At 40.5% G+C, this 14,161-nt stretch overlaps 1 protein-coding gene across 1 annotated transcript; it reads right to left on the reverse strand.

Annotated features, from left to right (window-relative positions):
* Positions 1-5,917: 5,917 nt before the first annotated feature.
* Positions 5,918-11,512, reverse strand: LOC124160512 (neuralized-like protein 4). The gene is made up of 5 exons (XM_046536372.1): positions 11,164-11,512; positions 9,222-9,324; positions 8,209-8,376; positions 7,547-7,640; positions 5,918-6,403 (listed from the first exon to the last, which is right to left on the reverse strand). The coding sequence occupies exons 1-5, from the start codon at positions 11,462-11,464 to the stop codon at positions 6,233-6,235; spliced, it is 837 nt and encodes a 278-aa protein (XP_046392328.1). The 5' UTR covers positions 11,465-11,512; the 3' UTR covers positions 5,918-6,232.
* Positions 11,513-14,161: the final 2,649 nt, after the last annotated feature.

Genomic DNA, 14,161 nt, shown 5'->3' on the forward strand with positions numbered 1-14,161 from the left:
CGGAACTGAAACAAGAACTGCTAGTTATATGCAGCAGAAGAAATTTTTCAAAGGCAACCGGTTCATTGCAGCTTCTTAATTTCATTTATGACAACAACCTAAAAGTTCTCCCAGAATGAGTTAAACTACTCCAGATCATCGGTACCATACAAATGACAACAGCAGAAAGTGAAAGATGTTTTTCAACATTGAGACGAATGAAGACATTTACTAGAAGCACGATAAAAGAAGATAGACTTGGTGCCCCTGCTATGTGTTCAATCGAAAAAAATTGTTGCCCGGCGCTGATTTCAACGAACGTGTAATTAATCACTTTGCTGGACAAAGGGAAAGAAGGATGGACTTCTGCTACAAGCAATATAACTAAAGGTAGGTAAGTAGAGTATTTCAGATTTTGTTAAAAATGTGTGAGAAATGTTTAATTATTGATTTGAATTCATACTGTATTCAAGAAACAACGACAACACAGCAATCGAAGGTTACATCTGCAATAACAAAGCGCGCGCATTCTAGTAGTGTTTCTTGCCTAGTGGAGTTCATTGAAACTCCCCTCCCTCCTCAGGTGTTACAAGTGCCATTGCTACCTAAATCATTGAAAATATCGTATAGATTTGACAAATAACACATTATGATTGCAAAAACGAAAAATGAGTCTAATGCGGGCATTTCCGCGCAAAGAATGTAGGCGCTAGAACGCAAAGTTACCTATTTTCGTTTGTATTGGTAAAATATCGCAGCAAATATATTTTTATTCTTCAAGATCATTGATCAGTACAATCGAGAGTCCGGATCGAAAGCTGATCCGTATGACCGAGAGTCTACTGCATTTATTATTTATTAATCAAGCTTTATTAGGAAAACTAGACATTTTTATTGAAAAAAAACGGGACATATGGTATCACAAAATTTAATACCTATATTGCCTCAAAAAACTCACTAAAAGACACAAAATATCAAACATTTATGACCCCTCGGTGGAGTGCGCCCCCCCCCCCAGCATTTGACTCACGAGCCGCCACTGCACGTATATCTTATATTTCACGTCCTTCTTAATCTGTTCCACGTAATCTATTCGTGGTCTTCCTTTTCCATTCCTGCCATCCAGTTGTACCTCGACTCCATCAGGCATCGATGTCTCATGACAGTGGCGTAACTATGGGGGGCGGGGGAGTGAGGGGATAGATCCTCCTCCAAAGCCTCAGAGAAGTATAAAAAATATTTAAAACTCATGGACATCCAATTACTCTCGTCGGGATTGAAGGACGAAGGATTAATGAAGGCAAGACAAAGACGAAAATATATTTTATTTGAGTAATTAATTTACATGGATTGATTTCAATTTTATTTGGGTTGAACAATTGTTGTGTTCCACCGTTTCTTCAGCGCATTCCATGCCGAGCCCAGGAGGCCGCGCTTTCGGCTCGTTATCCTGTTTAACGTGGGGATTCCCCTTCCGGTCCCCTTCGGTTCCGGTCAGGCCTATACCACGCACCCCCGAGGTCAGAGTAGGGCCGTGACCCTCCTCTGGCCCCGTTCATTCTCACTCACTCCACAGCTTGCTGACTGAGGTACCCATGACCTCCCTACTAGTATTAAAGAAGGTCATGGAGGAACCACTCGTGGAAGATGTCATCCATTGAGAAGTCACCTCCAGCCATCAGGCTGCGCTCGAAAGACCCATGGCCCCTCTCAACCAGCGGCTGAAAGTGGTGATAGGACCCCGAGCCCTCACCGCTACCATCGTGGGGGACAGGTCTCTCCTCTTCTCCTTCGTCTTCTATGTCCCCCAGGTAGCCTTCGAAATCTCAGCCAGCGAAATCTCGGTGGGATCATCTCCCTCCACAACTCCCTCCATCACTGCTTCAGCCAGGACCGTCACCTCCTCCTCCGTCTCCTCCTCCTCCTGGCGTCCGCAGCAGCAAAGAACGCAGCCCATTATATCTCTTAGTTATGGCTTACGGACAACAAGTCCACAACTAAGCAGCCATTAAGGCCAAATGAGGAACGCGAGAAGTGGTCTCCATGGAACTCCCATTGTTGCTCATCGCCAGAGCCTTGAACATCTCATCCATGGTAACGAATAAAGGGTACTTGAAATCAATTTTTGCCTCCGACGTGATTGGTTGCTTTCCATTCATTGACACACGTCGACACAAGTCGACTTGCGTCGCGGTTTTCGTGTTCCATTCGGTGTGTGTCGCCGACTGTTGTGACACAAGTCAACAAACGGTAACGCTCAGGAATAGGAGAGTTATAAACAAATGACGCGAGTAGACAAAAGTCGACGCGTGAGTCGCATGAATGGAAAGCACCCATTGAGATTTTAGGGTAATCATAAGATTAATAAAGTTTAAAAGAGACATGGTATAAAACAATAATTACTCCTTTGAATCAAAAATTATTTCCATTTCAAATTGAAATCCCTCGTTTTTATTGATTTTTAAAATTTATTCTCATGTGAGAAATCAGAAGCTGGTTCAATTGTTAAACTTTGAATTGGTATAACTTTGAATAAAGTTATATCAATTAGTATTGCTAGCGGAGGAAATTAACCATAAAAAAGTGGTTTGATTACTCACGTATTATATTTTTAAATGTAGCGAGGTGGAAATTGCCATTACCTCGCAAAACAAAAAGTTGTAATACCTACTACGACATTGAAGTGCAGTAGTCCATACGTTTTTTCTCAACCTGATTATTTCATATTGGAACAAGTAGAGCTCCTTCCGCATAGATATTGGATATCCCCCTGTGACCCACGGACATCATTGTAGGCTTGGGACACTGCTCAATATGGGGCCTACCCACTATCTGAAATTTATTCCATTCACTTTTTGAATACAGAGAAAACTGGGAAAAAAAATTTGGAAGCAAAAACTGGAGGTGCGACCTGGGGAAGTTCCGCTGCGCTATAAGTTCTATTATCATTATATTTGAATTTAGAGCATTAAATATTTAGGTAATTAAAGACAGCTCAAGGACCGGATAGTATTAAAGGTGAATTTTTGAGAAAAATAGAAAATAATAATGGTCACTCGGAGGGTAGAATCGGTAGAAGGTAGGTTTCGACAATTTCTGCTGAATTTATTTGGAGCTTACAGTGGCAAAAAATATGTCCTCTAGTCAAGGGGGAGGAGCTTCATGTGTTTTTGGAAATCTCATTTTTGCTAAATTTGGTCATCGGCTGGTCCTTGCACTCAGGTTTTCAGAACGTGGTCAATTTCCATGCAGTCATTACGTGCAGTAAATTTATTTTTAAGGTATTGACCTGCGGTAGCACGCGCTTTTCACGCAACGCGATAGCTCGAGGGACGGGAAAAAGACGGTCGGGTGTTAGGTAGCTAAACAAACATTAATAAATAACGCAACGGTCAGATATTTGATACTTTTGGAAAGCTAAATATTTTATTAACATAAAAACTTATTTTCGGTGTAATAAAGAACAATAAGTGACCGAGGCAATGAGAATTTGATAATTTTCAGCAAATTTTCAGGTTTTCAGCGAGTTTCTCCTGCAAAATTCTGCTGCTTTCTCTCCCCTGTCGTTTCGTATTCCTAGACCAACATCTCCTATTTCGTGTCCATCCCTCCCTTCCCCGACTGAGGCGTTCCAGTCCCCCATCACTACCAGATTTTTCTTACCCGGTGTGTCTCTAATTATTTCCTCGAGCTGTTCATACACCTCATCTACTTCTTCCTCCCTATGATTACTAGTGGGCATGTAAACTTGGACCACCACAAGGTTGGTGGGCCGCGCCTCAATTTCTACCACCAGAATCCTCTCGCTTACCTAGTCTATATTTACCACTCGCTTCCCCATCTTCCCGTTTGATGCTAAATTTTACAATTACTTTACGTTTTACAATTTAAAGACCAGCTAGAAACTGAGGTAAGGGAACATTTTACTAGTGACTTTATTCAACCTAGTAGTTTCTAATTTCCCATATCATGGGCTATTTTTTTATTACCAAAAAAATGTCCTATATTGTTCTTATTTTAGGTTTGGGTTGAAAATGCTGCGTCATGTCTTTTTGGGGCAATTCCGTACACCTTGCAGGGGACAATACAGTACAAGGCTCTAAGTGCACGGTATTGCCCCGTGTTGAACGATAATACTCTATATAGTATTATAACATTTCTGAGTAACTTGAACATTAAAATGCTTGCGTGAATTATGAACGACCTTTGAATGTGTGAGTTTCCAATCCTCCCAAGAACATGCGAACCTCGATAGTCCCATCACACCAACATCTCAATAATACAAACGACCTTCAACCGTCGTGTCGTCAGTGTGTCTGTATTAAATATGTGTTCCCGCATTTCAATGCTTTCATTTAAGTTCATACTTTATATCTATGATTAAATATTTTAATTTCAGTAAAACATTTTATCGTAACTAGAAGAGGATTGTATTAAATTTTAGTGTAATGTTAGCTCAGTTTTATTACAACTAAGATAGGGGGTTGGTATTATTTTAATTTTAATCTATGATGGAATAAAATTTTAAATTGCATTCTCCATCTTTATTATCCTCCCACAGTCTTTGTGATACCGTTCATCATCACCAGTTAGGGGCAATCCCGCACAGAGCTGTATTACCCCAACTGATGTACGGTATTGCCCCGACACTCGGGACAGTACCGAGCAGTGTAAGGCTTTTGTAAAATAGGTATAGCACTCAAATTAAGTTAAATTTTCCAAATATGAGGCAAATGATTGGTGGGAAATCGAATTTCCTTCAAAGTAAGATAATTGACCCTTTTCTTGAAGTTTTCATTTGAAAAATATAAAATAAAAATGCTTAAGTGTATTCTATTACCCCGCTATCCCCTATACAACCCTATACCCATCACTCCAATATTCCCCACCATCCTTCCACCTCGCTTCGCATAATCCTAAGATATCTATACTCCCTTTATCCATTTCCCTTTTGATATTTTCTAACTTCCCTGCCCTCATCATTTTCCTCACATTTCACGTCCCGACATATATAGCCGACTTCTTCTTCTCCATCTTCTTGGCCTTCTTTTCTTCTTTCCACTTTCTTGCTGCAGGTGATGATGATAAGTCTCTGATAGGATTTCATATGTTGACGACCCCGAGGACCTTGCCTCCCTCGCGGCCGTGAACGACACCCACCCTTTGCGGACTGGTCCCGTTCGATGAGATTCCGAGCCTCATTTGGTTGTAATCCATGTTTTGAGGGAAGAGATAGTTGGTGTGGTTTCCCACTTCCATTCCAACAGTGTTCTTTTACGTGATACCATCACGTGGACCAGTGGCGCAGCGAGGGGGGGTTTTAGGGGATAAACCCCATTAATATTACTTATAGAATAATGTAAGGACCAATGAAATATCCCTCAGAAAGCCGTATAACTTCAAATTTTGAACCGTTTATCTTGAACATTTTCTATGGGAGGGCACCCGCACATCACATATTCAATGCCTCCCAGGTTTAGTGTCACCTAAATCCCCCCCTGAGCCTTAATTCCTAGCTGCGCGCCTGACGTGGACTACCTTTCGCCTGGCTCCTACCCTTCGACCTATCTCGCATTGGTGGCCCAAACCGGAACAATTTAGAATAAATCCCGCCAGGGCAGCTCTAAGGGTCACGGGAACTCGCAAGCCTTTCCACCGCGACAAGGTTATATTTTTTAAATTGTTTGCAGTAGCTATTATTCGAATCGCGATGGAGTAAATTACGAAGGCTGATTCTAAATTTCGGAATAGTCTCTTTCCGCCTTATTGTCTGAGGGTGGCATTTGAGTTTCATCAACTGATATTGAATTCTTATTATTTCTTTGTGCGGTGCAATTAATTTCTCATAATTGTATAGAAATAAAGTATAGGCAATCCTGTACGGTTGAAGAATAAAATTTGAGTATACATCCTTTGTAAAAGATTAAGTCAAAGAGTATATTTTTTAAGTTTTATATTTTAAAGAGTTTATCATAACGACAATATAAACAATTTGCATGCCAATCTGAATGCAAGTGATGGTTTCCCACTTTTATCAATTCAGTGATTACAAAAGGTAAAGACATCATGCTTATTTTACAAGATAAGGCAAGATGCATTTTCTTTCAGCATATGATACACAAAAAAGGTTCAATTCATAGTCAATTACAACCATAATTAAGGGAAAGCTCAGGCTGAGTATCATTCACTCTTCCGTATAATATTATTTATGTGTTCTCTTAGGGGATAAAATGGCGAAGTAATTCTAGGTGTATCATGGGTGCGTTGGATTCAAAATGGTGGCTTGGGTGGCGTCTCCGTAGAGTTCGTACACTCCGTAGATCTCCTCTGGGATGTTGGATGCGGCTGGGCCTTGATCGACTCCATTGACGAAGAAGTGCAAAGCTCCAGTCTCTGATCTCATCGCTCCCATGCGATCTCCAGGCTGCAATGAAACAGTGAAACATTTAAAAATAGCAGCATGCCTTTGTTTTCATTATTGTGACATTTTGTGATCACGTGATAGACACGTGGTGTTGGGTTGTCACTGCTTGCTTTGTAAATTGAATTACAATTCCTGCTACATCAGATTCCTACGAAATAGTGACCAACATTGGTCGGGTAACTTTGGGGCCACCCGAATGTTGTGGCCGTGACATAGGCCAAAAGGTTTTATTTCACATGACGAGATCCCACGAAAGTTTTAACGAAGAATTAAAAAAAAATGTTTATGAAGACCTTGAACTGGAGTGTAGCGCTTTACGGTACGGGAACATTGATACTTAAGGAGGAGGACGAGAGAAGGCGAGATGTGGGTGTGGGAGAGAATGGAGAGGGTGACGTGGACGAAGAGGAGGAGGAACGACGAAGTGCTGGAGATGGTGGGTGAGGAGAGGCTGTTTTTAGATGTGATATTAAAGAGTCATAAGTTATGGATGGAGCGAGTACTGAGTGGAGAAGGGATGTTGAAAACAGTTTCAGAGGGAAGAATGTAAGTGTACGCGAGGGAGAGGAAGGAAGAGAATAGGATTTTTGGACTGAATGAAATTGGAACTTTGAAATGAAGTTCATGGAAGGAGGGGAGGCTGACAGAATGCGTCTTAGAAATAATGAAAAGATGAACTCAACCATTCGGAAATGTATTCCACTCATATATACCTGATATTGAGGACCTAGAAATGAATTGCTGCTCCAAAATAATATTCTCATTGTCGCACAGAGGAATGTTCATTCTCAATTTCACATGCAATTTGATGTATATATATTTTAAAACAACACTTGGACAAAGTGTCGGATTTTCATCTTTTGGCCCCGGGTTTAAATCCCGCCGCAGTGGTGGATGACATTATTCAGAGAACATCCAATCTTCGCATTTTGTAGCACATAAAAAGTTATTTTACGTTGCGATAACAATTCTTCTCTTAGGGGACATTCGTGTCCATGTTGATCTCTTCCCATGATTGATCAAGCATGCCGTATCAATTATTCAAGTGTAAATAAAACACACTTATCCAAACGCATCCACACCTGCTTATGAAATAAAACGTCTCTGTGAATAATTTTTTTCATTAGAGGACTGTATATTTACCTTTAAATTGTAGATATTAGATGTGGTATATTTAGGAAATATTGCTACGTTGTTGCTATATACATCAGGCCCATATAGCAACCAGGTTCCAGACCTAAAGAATGAAAAGAATAAAAAAACTTTTAAAAATATGATAATTATTGACAATATCATATTTCGTAGAGTTCCAGAAAAATATCTATCTGTATACAGTAAGACCTGTAAAAAATCGCGAATTTATTATTTTTAGCTCATACAATGCGGATGAAAATGTGAATTGGAAGATGAATTAATTGCATCCCATTCTACTGCGTTTTTTTCAATGTCAAATTAATTTCTCATTTAATCCATAAATGTGTGTATAAATGGTAGTGGACCACGCTTGCAGTGCCCAAACGTACTTCATAATGGATTCATCTACTCCTCTGCGCTGTTCATAGCGACCAGCATTCCATTGTTAAGAGTTTACTCCACTGTTCACATGTCTGATTGGAGCGTTAGAGTCCACTGCTATAGCAGTAAACTTTGACACACAAATTATGTTCTGATGAAAATTTTAACCTATTTGAAAACAAGATTATTTCAATAAATTCGATGCAGGTTTTCAAATTGGATTGGGAAAATTGTATTGTGAAAAGATGGCCAAATGAAGCGACACAATGTGTAAGAATACCAATGCATACTTCAGGTTGTTCATGTGTTGGGGGATAATGGGGTCTCCTGGCTTGTGTGTGGTGTCTCCAATTCCGTTTGCATATCCTTTATCTGTTCCCCTTTTGTCCATTCTGACCTCAAACAGCTCACCGGACCTCAAGGGCCTGCTCGTCAACACGGGTCCTTGGCCATCCAATCTGAAATAATGGAAAGAAAAAAGACAGAGCAGTAATGATTTTCCGTAACAAAATATAAAACCAGTATCACCGTAGAGGGCTCGATTGCTAGAGGGCTCGATCGTACCGTAGAGGGCTAGATTGGGCGTTAGCGCTTCAACGTGAAGCAAGCTGTAGCCTGTTCACCGAGAGGCTTTTTTTAATCCTCCATATTGATCAACCGCGTTCATTGAGTTTCTCGCAATTTAAACGTAAATTTTCCTGCGATCCGAGGCTACAGAATTGCTTTGTAGGCACGTATGAGCTTTCGTTTGCATATATCTATTATGAGAGCCATTTTATTTCGGCTTTGAACGAGGTTGAAGAACATGGCGGTCGGATTGCATTACCTTCCACCTGGCGTCACCAGCCAACAATGGAAGGAATAGCGAACGCCCTCTCCAGTAACCGCAGCGGACAATTACCGCCCTTTCTATTAAATATCATATCATGGAGGAACACCAAATAAAAAATGACGCTCACTTTTTAGACGAGTGGGAATAGGAGTGTATGATTAGGAGGAGGACGTGTATGTGAGTGTAATAATAATAATGGAATACTTATAGATCCAAAGTGTTTTAAAAGAAAAAAGTACGCGTATTTATGATCGAAATGTCGGTTCGGGAGAATTGGAAACAAATGCAATGTAAGCACATCAATTAACAAATATGTTTGAATTCCACCAAAATAACCCGAAAGTACTGTATATTAAATGTGTTGTTGATATCTAATACCTAATGAAATGGTTTATCATATACCAGATATCACTTTTAGTCATATGCATATCATTTAGAAACAGCTATGAGCTTTGCAATGGCAATACCTACTTCAATTTAACCACGGTGTAGCCTTTGTTAATGAGTGCTGCATTCGGTCCCGTCATGTGATGGAACTTGAGCTGATGGTCAAATATTTCTCCCGAAAATGGATCTGAAAATGAAGATATAGTGATCAGTTTAAAAATATTACATCAAAGCAGTAGTTTGTTTCTCTGTTTCGCCAATTAGAATAATTTTACTCACGCCAATGCATTGTTAGTGAAGTGCTAATGCTTTTGGGATTGTTTATTTATTTGTGTGTTGAGTGTTGAAAGTTTCAAAGGGGTAGTCTATAGACAATTATTGAGAACGTCCTTAAAAAATTATATATTTAAATAACATATTCTGCTGACAATTCCTTAGCGACTTATGAGTGAACTATAGTTTATCTTCATTTTATGTGTATTTGTTGGATTTGTAGCTTAGAAATTAAAAAAGAAAAGTCCTCACCCATATCCTGCTGACCTATGGTATGGACTCTTATATTATATCAGCTACTCGCGAATGCTTTTTTACCACTAATATTTAGTGTATATTTTTCTGCAAGTAGATAGATGGTAAGATTTTGAGAATTTTCGCCGGTCTCGCATGCTTTCCTCATTTGAAAAAAATAACTCCATAAGACTGCAATTTTGAAACAAGGAAGCTTAAGATGGATGGGGAAAGGGTTGGGGTATCATAGGGGTTGTCTAACGATGTAAATTTCCGTCCAATATTTCGCGCGAATGATATTTTTTAAAAGCAGCATAAAAAAGTGATCATTGAAGCAGCAGTTGTAATATTCCCCACTTTTTTTTTCTTTCTCTACCGGTTTCAATGATTGCGCATCATTATCAAGAGCTGTCCAACCTGAAGAGCAGCAAGCCTGGTATTTATATTGAGGGTAGGTGTAGGTGGGGTGAATTATAGAAGCAGGAATGGGGGAGGGGTTGAGGTGAATGTCTTGTCAATGAGGTGGTGCAAACATGATGACCTCACCTTTCCTTAACCTGAGAGTCCCTCCCCCTCCCTTGAAAACCTTTTCCGATGACCCTGAATAGACATCCCGCAAATGAGTACCCAAACTCAACCCCTCCCCATTCCTGCTTCTATATTTCACCCCACCTACACCTACCCTCAATATAAATACCAGGCTTACATCTGCTTAGGCTAGACAGCTCTTGATAATGATGCGTAAGCATTGAAACCGGTCGAGAAAGAATTAAAAAAAAGTGTGGAAAAATAGGTACTACTGCTGTTTCAATGGTCACTAACAATGTAATTCCACAAAGTAAACTCGTCAACAATCAGTTTGGGCATAAAAAAGGCCTGCATGGAAATAAAATCAAAGTACTTGGCTCGTAGTTTTCAGGGGCGTTTTGGGCTCGTGTATCTATCGGTCTTCCGGATTTTCACCGCGTTGGTTGTCCGAGGTTGTAGACAGTTTACCCGGTATTCCACAAGGCGTCTTTAGGTCGCGATTGGTCGTAATATATGAAGACTACTTCTACGTGAAGACACGTCACAGAATCCCGGCGAAACTGTCGTCAGCCTCTGACAGCCAACGCGGCGAAAACCTGGAAGACGAAGACGTTGAGAGATCTTCGAATTCAATAGTTTTATAATGGCGGTCATTGAGTTAATATTGATTAGGAAAGAAATATCCACAGGAAGCGTTTCTTGAAAAAATAATGCATTTCTAGAGCGCCTGTACTTGACACATGAAAAACTTCATGAACTTTATGGCTGTTCACAGTGTTCAGCGTTGCATTGATGAGTAAGAATAACCAACGCCTATTCAGTACACGAGTACACGTAGCTAAATAAAAGACTTACACAAGATTCACATTTACCCCTGAACATTTGGCATTAGGGTTATGGTACTATTTTAATCGGATATATATGCTTAAAATAAAATCCTAGCGCGTGGAAAAACCCCTGTTAAACTCCTTTCCGGACAATTCAACATTACCTTTAAGAGCTCCTCGCAGTCTGATCATCTTCCTGCCGCCGCATTCGAACAATTGTTCCGTAATATGAACAGCTGATTCGTCGTCCATTTCTCTCGTTGAAGTGAATTCCACCCACTGGCCGCTCTCATTACGGACTCTAGCAAGCGTTAAACTCCAACGACGCGACGCGTTAGTCTTCGGCTGACATTCTCCAAGATCTGATTCCGCGCCTTCCGATACAGTCAGCAGTGCACAGGTGGTGAAAGCTGTTACTGTAAAGAAAAAGAGAGCTGTGGACCTTCTGCTCATCGCCATGTTCATGTTCCTTTATTCAGCAATGTCCGAGAGGTTGTCAACGGATCTGTCTGATTGCAGCCTGGTTCGCCGCCTTATAAATAAACGAATTTCCCCGCTTGAAGGACGTAATAAAAGAAAAAAATACTTAAAATGTGTCGCCTTAGCTATAGCAAGGGCAAGGGTGCCTGCTTCTTGAACCATGATCTTTAGCATTTCCACGAAAGGCATGATAAGTGAGATAGAATAAAGATCAGAGGACTTGGAACCCGAGTGAAAATATTGGCAATTGGTATCCTTCGCCTCAGAATGTTTTCTGATTTTCCATGATGTAATTTCTAACTAGCCTCCACTTTGTCCAGTGCCAGCTTTCGGTCTTTCGATAGAGTCAGTAGAACAGAGGCTACGGACACTCTAATGGGGAACATGCTTATTTTTTTAAAGTACTGTAATTACACGGTACCTACCCCAAATGTACTCGCCGAAAATATCGCGGATGAATAACTTTTTAGCTGAGATATGAGTCTTTAAAAATTACTCTTCATCGGCTGTTTGAAAATACGACGTCATCGGAGCGATCGCGCGTGACGTCATAGAACGGTATCCACTGATGACAGAGCAAGGAAGTGGATAGAAAATTGGTATATGTAGGGACTCAAGCAGAAATTTGGCGAAACTAATTGCTATATAAACGTTAGACTACAGATTTTGAATATGCTGGGTTGCCAAGGCGTAGTTGAGAAAAAGAAAAGTGATTGTTTGGGGAGATTTGGAAAGATTAAATAAAAATAAATAAATGGCAGATTGAGATACGTTACACACTCATGTCATTTTTTAATGCAATCAGTGTGCTGCAGCATGGATCTTCAAGAGAAAAACGAGCGAAAACCATATATGGTGTAGGTATATATATCGTGTATTTGTTAGCGTCCCAAAGGACCAAAATAAGAGAAGAATGTGACCCACAGCATGGCTTAAAATGCCTTCTCTATATTGTTAACGGGATATTTCGCACCGCAAGTACACTCTTGTATCAGGGTTACCTTGGGGCTTTATCAAATCGCCAGTTTTTCTCGGATAGTCACCAATTTTAGGATTTGTCACTTATTTCACTTTCTAAACAACTCTCGAAATGTATCTCCTTGTCTACCTATTGAAGAATCAAACACAAAGGATTTTACTTGTAGGTAGTTACTTACGAGAGCAATCACCGGTTATGGGGATCAGGTTGGTGTGGTGGCGAGAGTGTTGGCTTCCCACCCGACGGGCTCGGGTTCAAATCCCGGCAGTGGCAGAGCCCGATCCCTGCTTGAGTGTTGTGTGGAGGACATTTCGAGCGCAACATTCCGTCCGTCGGATGGGACGTTAAGCCGTGGTCCCCTTGGCGCCTTTCGTTAAGAACAGGCTAATGCCGACGCCGGGTTTCTCTCCACCCTTCCTGCAGTCTACCCTTAACCCTCATGGCGCAAATGACCTCAACTGTCGGTCGCCTCCTCCAAATACCATACCATACCAATTACCGGTTACGCTTGAACCATAAATAAAAAACATATGCAAGAAACATGAGGCTTTTGGCAAGGAAAACTCAATATGTATATGCTATTGTGATTCCCATAACGTTCGATGCATGTCAATGCAAAACCTATCACGTCGACTCAGGCCGACGCGAGGGAATGGCAATGGTAGCAATTGTCTGCGATGGATTCGGGCCCGGCCTGAGACCCATCTTAGCGAGTCCTTAGGGCCAATCCTCGGCAATTAAGCCCGACCCTTCCCCTCATTTGTGATCATCCTGGAATCCGTTGCGAAGTGGTTATATTGCCAATATCTTTTCCAATGGCATATTTTATTGCAAACCAGAATTGTTTATGCTTCGAAATGAATTTTTCATTTTTTTCTGTGCGCAAGCAATTTTTAAACGAAATTTTAGCCTTAAAAATAACGGACTTTGAAGCCTTACATTAGAAACCTTAGAGTCTATTACATTCCATTTTCACGCGTACGTCTGCTTGCATACGTTCCTTGATGGGAACGTCGTCATGTGACGTGAGGACGAACGAAACGTGGAGTTTAAAATTAAGCACGCAGACGCACACCAGAAAATGCAATACAATAGTGCATCTAATCGTTGCAGAAACGTTAAAACCCAAGTCTTAAAGCCTCATTGCCTTTTATATATTAACTGTGTTTTATTTATGCCACAAATCTGTTTCCAATTCCACAATGCTTAAAAATGTTATTAATTATTAAATAAGAGTAAATTATGCAAAATAAAATACAGAGCTTGGTTTAAAAATACTATTATTGCAATAAGTTGACCGTGGATTCGTGCTATGATAGGGTTGGAGGATGCAGTCCGGCGGCCAGGTTAAGGTACGGGCGCCCCGTGGAGGTGGGTCCGTAATCTGAGGGACGAATTACCATGGAAACTCCACCTAAACAAAGAGATCCTTAGAGAGAGGTTTAAGATATTCTCATACAACTCGTAGCACGAAAAATGTTTTCCAATTGTAGGCGCAGGCAAGAAAGGGCTAGCGATCCTGCTTCCCAAATAACTGAATTCATTCATTTCCACTAGTGATTGCTTCCCAACGGGGATATTATCAATTCGAGATGATTTATTTGTCCAAATTCTTTCAGTAAAATATTCAAAATAAAAATATTTCCATTGTCTTTCAGTCGCACCAAATGCTCCCATGTCATCGTCATCCATTTCCTTATCAT

This window comes from Ischnura elegans, chromosome 6 (assembly GCF_921293095.1).
Source record: "Ischnura elegans chromosome 6, ioIscEleg1.1, whole genome shotgun sequence".
NCBI lineage: Eukaryota > Metazoa > Arthropoda > Insecta > Odonata > Coenagrionidae > Ischnura > Ischnura elegans.